This window comes from Carassius auratus, chromosome 10, assembly GCF_003368295.1.
Source record: "Carassius auratus strain Wakin chromosome 10, ASM336829v1, whole genome shotgun sequence".
Taxonomy (NCBI): domain Eukaryota; kingdom Metazoa; phylum Chordata; class Actinopteri; order Cypriniformes; family Cyprinidae; genus Carassius; species Carassius auratus.
The window spans coordinates 13,934,217-13,946,504 of NC_039252.1; the positions used below are offsets into that span (position 1 = coordinate 13,934,217).

At 36.9% G+C, this 12,288-nt stretch overlaps 1 protein-coding gene across 2 annotated transcripts in view; it reads left to right on the forward strand.

The window, feature by feature from the left end:
• Positions 1-12,288, forward strand: part of LOC113109947 (ryanodine receptor 1-like) — a 51,973-nt gene that overhangs the window by 29,100 nt on the left and 10,585 nt on the right. Inside the window, exons 75-86 of one of the 2 annotated variants that reach the window (XM_026273849.1) lie at positions 80-139; positions 215-349; positions 2,177-2,289; positions 2,421-2,517; positions 2,635-2,741; positions 3,167-3,218; positions 3,446-3,538; positions 6,540-6,639; positions 6,726-6,805; positions 6,900-6,976; positions 7,062-7,135; positions 7,645-7,662. In XM_026273849.1, coding sequence (XP_026129634.1) covers positions 80-139; positions 215-349; positions 2,177-2,289; positions 2,421-2,517; positions 2,635-2,741; positions 3,167-3,218; positions 3,446-3,538; positions 6,540-6,639; positions 6,726-6,805; positions 6,900-6,976; positions 7,062-7,135; positions 7,645-7,662 — 1,006 coding nt within the window. The remainder of the gene's footprint in view (positions 1-79; positions 140-214; positions 350-2,176; positions 2,290-2,420; positions 2,518-2,634; positions 2,742-3,166; positions 3,219-3,445; positions 3,539-6,539; positions 6,640-6,725; positions 6,806-6,899; positions 6,977-7,061; positions 7,136-7,644; positions 7,663-12,288) is intronic. The other variant, XM_026273850.1, reaches the window with a different exon arrangement.

The window sequence follows — 12,288 nt, forward strand, 5'->3', positions numbered from 1 at the left end:
AGGATGTTTTACATGAGAACTTTAGGTTGGTCACTAAACAGGTAAACTGAAGCATGTCTGTTGTGTTTTTGACCCACAGAAAGACACAAATGAGGAGGTCAGAGAGTTCTTGCAAAATAACCTGCACCTCCAGGGCAAGGTAAGTGTATGTCTTATGTTAGTCTTTTAAAAAAGTGTTTTTGCAGACATTTGAATGCTTTCTTTCTGTCCTCAGGTTGATAACCCATCTATGCGCTGGCAGATGGAACTGTATAAGGAAATGGCAGGCAAGGCAGAAGATGCAGATGCTCCAGAGAAAGTTGTGAAGCGGGTTCAAGAGGTCTCTGCAGTTCTGTACCACATTGAAGTGGTGAGTTTGAATTCCAAGGTCTGAAACTCTTAGTGCAATGCAAATAATGCACACTTTGGCGACCACTCACCCACACTCCCATTATACTTCAGTAACCAACTCAAATTGCTAAAGCCTTTTGTAGACTAGATGACATATCTACAGTATTGTTCAAAATAATAGCAGTACAATGTGACTAACCAGAATAATCAAGGTTTTTAGTATATTTTTTATTGCTACGTGGCAAACAAGTTACCAGTAGGTTCAGTAGATTGTCAGAAAACAAACAAGACCCAGCATTCATGATATGCACGCTCTTAAGGCTGTGCAATTGGGCAATTAGTTGAAAGGGGTGTGTTCAAAAAAATAGCAGTGTCTACCTTTGACTGTACAAACTCAAAACTATTTTGTACAAACATTTTTTTTTTCTGGGATTTAGCAATCCTGTGAATCACTAAACTAATATTTAGTTGTATGACCACAGTTTTTTAAAACTGCTTGACATCTGTGTGGCATGGAGTCGACCAACTTGTGGCACCTCTCAGCTGTTATTCCACTCCATGATTCTTTAACAACATTCCACAATTCATTCACATTTCTTGGTTTTGCTTCAGAAACAGCATTTTTGATATCACCCCACAAGTTCTCAATTGGATTAAGGTCTGGAGATTGGGCTGGCCACTCCATAACATTAATTTTGTTGGTTTGGATCCAAGACTTTGCCCGTTTACTAGTGTGTTTTGGGTCATTGTCTTGTTGAAACAACCATTTCAAGGGCATGTCCTCTTCAGCATAGGGCAACATGACCTCTTCAAGTATTTTAACATATGCAAACTGATCCATGATCCCTGGTATGCGATAAATAGGCCCAACACCATAGTAGGAGAAACATGCCCATATCATGATGCTTGCACCTCCATGCTTCACTGTCTTCACTGTGTACTGTGGCTTGAATTCAGAGTTTGGGGGTCGTCTCACAAACTGCCTGTGGCCCTTGGACCCAAAAAGAACAATTTTACTCTCATCAGTCAACAAAATGTTCCTCCATTTCTCTTTAGGCCAGTTGATGTGTTCTTTGGCAAATTGTAACCTCTTCTGCACATGCCTTTTTTTTAACAGAGGGACTTTGCGGGGGATTCTTGAAAATAGATTAGCTTCACACAGACGTCTTCTAACCGTCACAGTACTTACAGGTAACTCCAGACTGTCTTTGATCATCCTGGAGGTGATCATTGGCTGAGCCTTTGCCATTCTGGTTATTCTTCTATCCATTTTGATGGTTGTCTTTCGTTTTCTTCCACGTCTCTCTGGTTTTGCTCTCCATTTTAAGGCATTGGAGATCATTTTAGCTGAACAGCCTATCATTTTTTGCACCTCTTTATAGGTTTTCCCCTCTCTAATCAACTTTTTAATCAAAGTACGCTGTTCTTCTGAACAATGTCTTGAACGACCCATTTTCCTCAGCTTTCAAATGCATGTTCAACAAGTGTTGGCTTCATCCTTAAATAGGGGCCACCTGATTCACACCTGTTTCTTCACAAAATTGATGACCTCAGTGATTGAATGCCACACTGCTATTTTTTTGAACACACCCCTTTCAACTAATTCAACTAATTGCCCAATTGCACAGCCTTAAGAGCGTGCATATCATGAATGCTGGGTCTCATTTGTTTTCTGAGAATCTACTGAACCTACTGGTAACTTGTTTGCCACGTAGCAATAAAAAATATATGAAAAACCTTGATTATTCTGGTTAGTCACATTGTACTGCTATTATTTTGAACAATACTGTATTCCATATGTGGTTTAAAATCTGAAAACGCCCTGAGATAGTTGTTCTTTTTACAGACTGAGCACCCTTTCAAGTCCAAAAAGATGGTTTGGCATAAACTGCTGTCAAAGCAACGACGTAGAGCAGTGGTGGCCTGTTTTAGGATGACTCCACTTTACAACCTGCCCAGGTGAGACTAGACAGGTCACAATCATACAACAGAAGTATATGTTTCTGCTCTAGTGGGTCTGATTCATAAAATGAATAAAAGAGATAATGGTGGATTAGAGAAGATATATAAATGTATTGTCTCTCTTTCAGACATAGAGCATGTAACATGTTCCTGGATGGGTACAAGCGAAACTGGATCAAAACCGAAGGATATTCCTTTGAGGACAGAATGATTGATGACCTGTCTGTATGTGCTCCCAAATTAACAAAAATAACTGATGCATTTTAGTATGAGAGAAATTCCTGTTAGTTTTGTTTTCCCCAGACAAATTTAGTAACAGATTACTTTTTCTCAATGACGCAGAAAGCAATGGAGGAAGAAGAGGAGGAGGAAGAAGAAAAGGAGACAAAGCCAGACCCTCTTCATCAGCTCATACTTCACTTTAGTCGCACAGCCCTCACCGAGAAGAGGTGAGACCCCTCCACACCTCTGATTAGATGTAGTGATGAAAGTAGGACACGGACGTAACCAGACTATTCACGTTGTGCACATGGCCTTTTGGTGAAGTTATGTAATCATCCATTACAAAATAAAAGCAATTTACAGATATGTAATGTATAGGTTTATAAGTACTCTATAATGTACCGTGTTCATATAGTAAGTAATGCAACAGTAAATTATGCAGTTGAAAAATCATTATACAAAGAAATGTGACCACATACTATGATCTAAAAAGGATATTTCTAAATATGTATTTACAATCTAAAAATTATATGTTTTTTAGAATTATTAACAGAAAACAACTTTAGGATCATTAGGATTTAAAATGTAGGCATGTTTTTACATCTTTTATATCCTTTAATTATTTTTTCCCCCTGATTCTGCTCTGTCACAGTAAACTGGACATAGATTACTTATACATGGCATATGCTGATATCATGGCTAAGGTGAGACCTCGCTGTCTTATGGTTAACAATCATCACCAATTTAGTAATTTATTTTATAGATTGAAAATATTGCTACTTTACTGTAACTTGTAACTTCTCCATTTCAGTCAAGCCATTTTCCTATTTGATTTTTGATTTTTTTCATATTGTTTTTAAATACATGGAAGTTTCCATCGCAGGATCTCATGCTGTGTATCATCCGTTGTGTCAATCTCTGGTGAATTTAGAGTTGCCACATGGATGAAGAGGATGAGGGGAGAGAGGAGGAGGAAGAGGGGGGGGAGGAGGAGATGTCCTTTGAGGTGCGACAGACAGAGATGGTAGGGGGAGTCCGGGGGCTGGGGACGGGAAAGACACAGAAGCAGTAGACCCGAGTGACATCCAAACCAACCACTGTATCATCCATCCATCCATTCACTCACATTCCATTTTATGTCTCTTTGTCCAGGCTGTGCTCTCTGTCTCTCCATCTGACCACATCTAATATGCTTTATCACATTACACTGCATCATCTTTAACATGTTTATTTTTTTACAATTGTTATTGAACTTTGAGCCACCTACTAAAAACAGATATTAATAGTATAAAAATATCTAAATACATTTAAATACAATAAATCAAATGTAAAAAACAATAACATATATTTTATGCCAAAAGAGCAGCATTCAGGAGATTTTTTTATGCTTTTTGTTGTACCTTTCAGTGTTTGCATAACCTAAAGTTGCAGCATGTGATCATTTTCAAATATGTCACAAAAATGACAAATCTGCTCAACAAGTTGCATTAATTGGCCATGAAGCTTTTAAGTGTAACAGATACAAACTACAGTATAAGGTTATAATTTCATGAGGTAATTTTGAGACCTCGGTGTGTGAAAAATCACATGTTGAAGCTTTGATGTCCACAAAAAGCTATGTTCTCGTTTCTTTGTAAACATTTGTTGAATGATGTTTTTTAATCATTTTCTTGCCATGATCTATAAGATTGATGTGTCAAATGAACGTGCATTTATTTCTATATGCTGTTTTACTTTGACAAAAAAACTAATAATAACGTATTTGTCACTTTGTTTCTGTATGCTTTCACATTCTTACCTTGATTTCCTTTAAAGGGGTCATATGATGTTTTTTTTTTTAAAGATCGTTATTTTCTGTATTTGTATTTTAACAGAATAAGTTGACACACTTTCATGTTCAAAAGACACATTATTTATAAAATCCTGTAACTTATTGTAGGTCCTCTATGCCCCACCTCTCTCAAACATGTAGTTTTTCTTCAAAGTCCCTCCTTCTGACAAGCGCAGTCTGCTCTGATTGGCCACCTGACCCAGTGCATTGTGATTGGCCGAACACCACAAGCACTCGTCGGAAATGTAACACCCCTTTCCATAATCGCAAGCTTCATCTTTCAAAGCAAATGTAAAGACAATTAATAATGTCCTTAGTTTTACCATTAGTTCAAGCCAGTTCAGATTTCTTCAACCTTATGCAAATAAGCAGCGAATTTCGTGAGCGACAACCAATGGGAGTGAAGTCAGTGGAGAGCACGTGATTCAGCTGTAGTAGAGTGTTACGGGGTAATTAGGCAACCAGTAGTTGGAGCGCCCAGTAGCGACCTCAATTGCCAGCAACAAGCAGCAAAAAAGTCACTGGCGGTGTAAACGGGGCTTTACTGCAGTTACTGAAACCACTCCTTCTTTCCTTGCATGAACATTTGGGTGGCATTACGCAAATATTTCCAGATGGCGTGTTTGAATAAGCCGTTTTAGGGGGGTCTAGAGTCTTAACTTTGATAAAGTCATATCTCTTTGAATTTGAGACTTTAGTCTTTGCAACAAATCTTCTTTATGCACCAAGAGATTGTAACACTCCAAAGAGAAAGAAAAAATTTAAATCGCATCATATGACCCCTTTAACTCATTCACAATAATCACGTGAAAGTGACTTATGAGTGTTTTCTCAATATAACTGACATAGTATACTGACACACAGACTACAGTTAAAGCCAGAGCAGTCTCCTAGTCTGCACACACACACACACACACACACACACACAATGGAACAAGCACACAGATGCACCTATAACAAAGTGGATTGTGCACGCCATACACACACACACACACACACACACACACACACACACACACTCACTCACTCACTCACTCAATCAGACTGAGCGTATATGTATAGACATAGGAAAAATAAATGCACTATATACTCCACACATTTGGGTGCTTACTTAGTTCAGGCTTACACGGGAGGGGGGTGGGATGGGAGGTTTGGGAGGGGGGTGTACTGTATTATGCATGCAGTAATTATAAACATATGCGCTTTATGATTTCTATAATTTTTACCAAAGCAAGCTTAAGTAAACCAGTGTTTATATTTACTTTTTTAATGTATCTCTTATGCAGTACTTTTTACATATGTCTGTAAAAAAAAGCTTGCTTTTATTATCTGTTAAATCTGTTAAAGTTAAACTATAAATACAATTCCAGTTTATTTTAAAATGAAATAATGTTTGATGATGCTGGGTTATGAATATATATTCACCTTATTATGAATATTCCCTAAGTTTACAGTTCACTTTCCAGGAGACTATAGATGAGTAACACCTGCATGGTTCTTTGTTTCTCTTTAAGATGCAAAGCCATCAGGAGAGTTTACTGTAGTCCAACGTTTGCTCTGATAGACAAACGTTAGAAATAAGAATGACTGTCCCAAAACTAATGAGGATGATGGGAGCATGCTGAATAAAAATGACTGAAAGAGAAGACAATATTAGAATATAATAATAATAATAATCACATCAGCAGGGCCCAAATCATTTACAAGCACTCACAATCACCTGATCTTGCCTTAACACCGTTATAATCACATTTTAACTAAAATAAACAAGTGTTCACTTTGTGTTGTATAAGATATTTAAACAATCAATAGAGAAAATCACTGAAAAGAATTGATAATACTGCTGAAAATTGAAGTTGTAAACATTAGCAGTGTTCGTGGTTGACTTGATGAAAGCCTCAAACAGTGTTTTAGGTTGCTATGACAATAATTTCATATTCTCACTGCTGCTCATAGTCATAGTCTCAGTAAAAAGCAGTTTCTAAAATTAAAAATACAAATTGGATTTTTCCATCGCTCATGGGATAAGGCCAATAAAAATGACAAGTAGTAACTGGGCAAGACTGAAAAATGAACATTATTGCTTGTAGTTCAATTAGAGGGGCAGGGAGATTGAGCAGAAAGAACAGATTGTAAGAAAAGAGAAATGTTAAGGCTTTCAGACAGTTCAATTTTGCCATGTTTAACCCTATAGGAGAAAGAGATGGAAAAGCAAAGACTCCTCTACCAACAGTCACGTCTCCACAACAGAGGGGCTGCTGAGATGGTCCTACAAATGATTAGCGCCTGCAAGGGTACATGTTCACCTCTTTCCATCCAGTTTTTTTGAAGCTTGAGCACTTTTTTTCTCCATTTATTTTTTTATTATTTTTTTGTACAGGTGAGACTGGTTGCATGGTCTCTTCCACCCTAAAACTTGGTATTTCCATTCTAAATGGTGGAAACAGTGAGGTCCAACAGGTTAGTTAAGAGGCATTTGCATCATGGAGGCATGACAGTGAATTAGACCCTAAACTGATGCTGAGATGTAACAGCATCGGTACTTTGCTTGCAGAAAATGCTGGACTATCTGAAAGACAAGAAAGATGTGGGTTTCTTCCTCAGTGTCCAGGCTCTCATGCAGACCTGCAGGTACATTCTGATCGGGAGCTGTTGTCACCTCGCATTCATATTAGTTAAACGATTCATTAAATCAATGTTTGTGCCTCTTTTGCAGTGTTTTGGACCTGAATGCCTTTGAGAGGCAGAATAAAGCAGAGGGTCTAGGTATGGTGTCAGAGGAGGGAACAAGTAAGTAATGTGAATGATCTACAATCTTTTTTAATCAAGAATAATACCAATATATTGTTGAAAGGAAGATCAGTTAAGTCCTATCAAATGTAATTTTGCAAGCATAGAGTAACTATAGCGTATAGACATTGTTCAATGCATGCACATGTAGAATGTCTTATTTGGCTCCAACATTTAAGGCCAAAATTAAATACGGCATCCAAGTATTCATTCATCCATCTGTAATCATATATGTTTGGTCATTCTAATATGGAAATTCACATAATTTGTTATTTGTTACATATTAGTTGAATAAATGAATTGTAACCATATTATCACAGTCGTACCATCTCCAGATTTTATAATCTAGTCTAATATGATGTCAATAAACTGATTATGATATTGGCCATGAATAATTCCCTTTTCATTCCATGCTGTCTGTTTGCCGTCAACTCACCATCCCTCTTTTTCCATAACTATACTTTTGTCCTCCATCTCTTTTCATTGTTCCGTCCTTTCACGGGCCTCAGACATGAAGCTAGAGCGGGGTAAATAATGCCTCTGTACCTCTATTTCTTCCTGTCACTCCTCTCTGTCCTTTTATCTCTTTGAAATTTTTGTTTGAAATTTCGCTTTTTGGGTTTTGGAATTTTTTTATACAGTACCGACCCAAAGTTTGGACAGACCTCATTCAAAGAGTTTTCTTTATTTTCATGACTATAAAAATTGTAGATTCACACTGAAGGCATCAAAACTATTAGTTAATGTGGAATGTGGAATTATATATGGAATTATATACATAACAAAAAAGTTTGAAACAACTGAAAATATGTCATATTCTAGGTTCTTCAAAGTATTCACCTTTTGCTTTGATTACTGCTTTGTACACTCTTGGCATTCTCTTGATGAGCTTCAAGAGGTAGTCACCTGAAATGGTTTTCCAACAGTCTTGTAGGACTTCCCTGAGAGATGCTTAGCACTTGTTGGCCCTTTTGCCTTCAGTCTGCGGTCCAGCTCACCCCTAAACCATCTTGATTGGGTTCAGGTCTGGTGACTGTGGAGGCCAGGTCATCTGGCGCAGCACCCCATCACTCTTCTTCTTGGTCAAATAGCCCTTGATGCTTTCAGTGTGACTCTACAATTTTCATAGTCATGAAAATAAAGAAAACTCTTTTAATGAGAAGGTGTGTCCAAACTTTTGGTCTATATATTCTGTGTGTGTGTGTGTGTGTGTATATATATATATATATATATATATATATATATATATATATATATATATATATATAATATGTGTGTGTGTGTATATATATATATATATATATATATATATATATATATATATATGTGTGTGTATATATATATATATATATGTATATGTATATGTATGTGTGTATATATATATATATATATATATATATATATATATATATATATATATATATATATATATATATATGAATCTTATCACTCAAGGATTTGTAAAAACAACTTTTGGTCACATTGCAAATGCAGATCGCAGTACATTACATTATATCTGAATTACTTTATAGTGAAGCCGCCTATCCACTGCACACGACATTCGGACATGATTGTCGCATTTCTCCCTCTAGCGGCAATCGCGCAGAACTTTCAAACTGGTCGTGCAGCAACCGTTACCTTGGCATATTCACCATGGTAAAATTAATAATTTTAATGAACATAGTTAATTTATGAATGCATCGTCACAAATCAGGTGACCCCCAAAATAAAAACAGTAGGTTTTATGGGGCTAATCAACGTAAATAATGGTTTAATAATTATTAAATAATTATTTCTGCCATAAGTATTATAAACCACCATTTTACAGAAATAGTGTTTAAATGATAATGTTAATGTTAACAAAATATTGGGAATTCTGACCTCGCACCGATAGTTTTGATTAGAATACATCACATCCGGTCGGGCGTTCGCATATGGTCTAGTCGCTGAAGTTCAAATATTTAAACGTATCCGAGGCTCAAATCAGATCCGAAATTTCCGCATACGCATGTGATCGGAACGCCACGCAGCTCCCGCTTTACTTTCCATTGGAAATGAATGACTTCCGGTCTGTCCCTTGTCGTTCATCGGAGACAGTGGAAAGGAGGCTTTACACAGAATGTGACTGAAGTGTTTTTCTTCTCCCCTTGAGTGCTGAAACAGATCTACTGTAACTCTAGATCTCTGCTTTGTGTCTAATCTAAAAAAAAAAACAGGAGTTAAATTATATAATGAATATATGCTGCATTTTAGTTTTGTATAACATTCAAAAACATTAAAAATGTTATTCGTAGTGTTGGTTTTTGTATTAAAGAGGTCATAAGATGCGATTAAAATTTTTTCTTTCTCTTAGGAGTGTTACAAGCTCTTGGTGAATAAAGATGGTCTGTGAAGTTGCAAAGACTAAAGTCTCAAATCCAAAGAGATATTCTTTATCAAAGTTAAGACTCTGCGAAACCCCCCTAAAACGGCTCATTCAAACACACCCCCACATGTCTACGTCACGATGTGGAAATATCTGCATAATGCCGTCCAAATGTTACGCCCGTTTCACACATACTCCCTCTGCAGTGTGTATGCGTTGTGTATTTTTTTTACGCACCCATGTTAACGGTTTCCAGCGTTCACACTGCACACTGTTGTTGTCCGTCAATGCATTCCAGGAGCAGTGTGTCTGCAGCAGTGTAGAGATCATTTACGTACAGAGTCTATTTTTGCTGTGCTGAATGTGCTGAATTAAAGTGACAGCGCATTGTTCGCGGTAAAAATTAACATGGATTGACACGGAAATGCAGTCATTTCACAATAAATGTATACTAATTAAAGCCTACTGTGTTTCATACGGAACACATGGGTTTTGGCTAGATTTAAAACAGGAAAAAGAGCAACTAGAGAAACAAGGCAACATAATACATGCACTTTTATAGAGGCAAAAAAACAAAGTTATTTAAGATCCATTGGATTGCGTGTAATAAAGATTTAAATGCAAAAGGCCCGAGAGTTGACTGTTTCTGTCAGTGGTGAGTTTTAATTTGAAATGTTTGTGATAACCTAACAAGAAAAGTAGGCTCATGTTGTGTTTAAATGTGTTGCAGCTTGTTTCAGCAACTTGTTATAAAAACCTAGCAGTCAAACGCATGAGTAATATGTTGTTTATATTTGAATCTAAATATGTCTATGAAAGATTGTTACTGTACTGTGATGAAAGAATATCACAATGCTGAAAAAGCTTTTTTAATTTCTTTTTTTTTTTTTTTACATGATTTGATAGCAACATAATGGACAAATGTTGTATTTTGTGGCTTAAACAGCCGCATCAGCAGCAACTGCAAACGCATCCTGTGTGAAAGCACAATGTGTCTGTGCTGCTTCAGCACCACATACATAACGCACTCGGACTGCATAAGCACTGCAGACGGAGTATATGTGAAACAGGCGTTAGTGTTGAAGCAGACATTTCAGGTTTTGTGAACCTAGGAGAGGAGGTAATTCTGACTTTCCTATGACAATCTGGCGCTTCTGAATCAGCTACTGGAAGTTTTGTTATAAGTTTAAGTATTTGCTATTGAATGTTCAAATGCAGAGTTTTACTCATCACGTATGTGTGTGGATGCATGCTGTAAGAGAGAGAGAGTGAGACAGAGTCACACAGTGCAGTCAGCTGTCGTCAGTGTCTTGTATACTGCAAACACATACGAGCTTCATCACTGTGTCTGTCACGTGACTTTGTCTCTCTTTCGGGCTTGAACTGAAGGTAAAACTAAGGACATTATTAACTGTCTTTACATTTATTTTGAAAGATGAAGCTCACAGTCATGGAAAGGGGTGTTACACTTCCGACGAGTGCTTGCAGTGTTCAGCCAATCACAATGCACTGGGTCAGTTGGCCAATCAGTGCAGACAGAGCTTGTCAGAAGGAGGGACTTTGTAGAAAACTATGCATTTGAGAGAGGCAGGGCATAGAGGACCCACAATAATGTTCAGCATTTGAAAAACGAATGCGTTTTTTGAACATTAAAGCATGTCAACCTATTCTGTTACTCCAAATACACCAAATAACGATCTTTAGAAAAGCATCATATGACCCCTTTAATAAATTTAGTTTTCACAGTGAAAAAGGTCTTAGCATTCATATGATGGCACTAAAATGAGAATTTTTGTTTTGTTCCTAACAAATACATATAACTTACCAGATCCTGCCATTCATTGGTTATGAATTAAACCATAAATGATCTAACTCTCTCTTGGCTTCACCATTTTTGCACCTAATGTTACCCTATATGCCCTCCTATATTTACCCCAGCTGAGACATTGATTTGAGGTCACAATTAATCCAGTAACCAGCCATTTTCAAAAACGGTAAGTTATGTTAGGACGCAGCATTTTAGCGGTGCAGTTTAACATCGTGAATTTTCTATGCAACAAATTCACTTGAAGTTATTTGCAAAAACATCATTCTATGCTGAAGGGCTTTTGAGTGAATGTGATTTTCATGATTTTAGCATTGATTATTGACCTCCTCCTTACCTACCCAAACACAGCTGAGGTTTAGGATTGCAGTAGGTCTGTCCCGCATGCTAAAGTTTCATCTGTGTCTTGTCTGCTTCATGTTGTAATTAATCACCCTCTGTGTTTGAACCACAGTATATGTGATTATATATCAGTGTTCTTATATCTGTGTTCATATATGTACATTATTGTGTATGTGTAAAGTTGATGTGTATGTGTTGTGTTACTTGGGTAAAGTGATTCTGTAATGTGTTTAATTTTATGCTTGTATAATTCAGTCTAAGTCACTTCAGTCTAAGAACGAGTGATTACGCAAACAGCTGTCTCTTTCCACTCCCTAGTGCACAATGAAGTGAATTGTTCAATTCTGTCATTTTGTATAATTTTTTTTGTGCATTGTTATTGTAGCTTTTAAAAAGAGTGGTACTATTAAGAAATATTAGTTTGTAGATTTCTGGTGCTTCTCAAGGATTTATTAACATAAGTGAATATAGTGAGCAGCCTATGCTCACTGGTGCTCTCTAGGATTTCGGTGGGACAAATTGGTAAGCATATGTAATACTGAACTGGGCAGTGGAAAAAAAAAAAACTAAATTTCTTGCTTATGTCTTACAAAAAGGGAAGAAAATATTGCAGTTTTCACT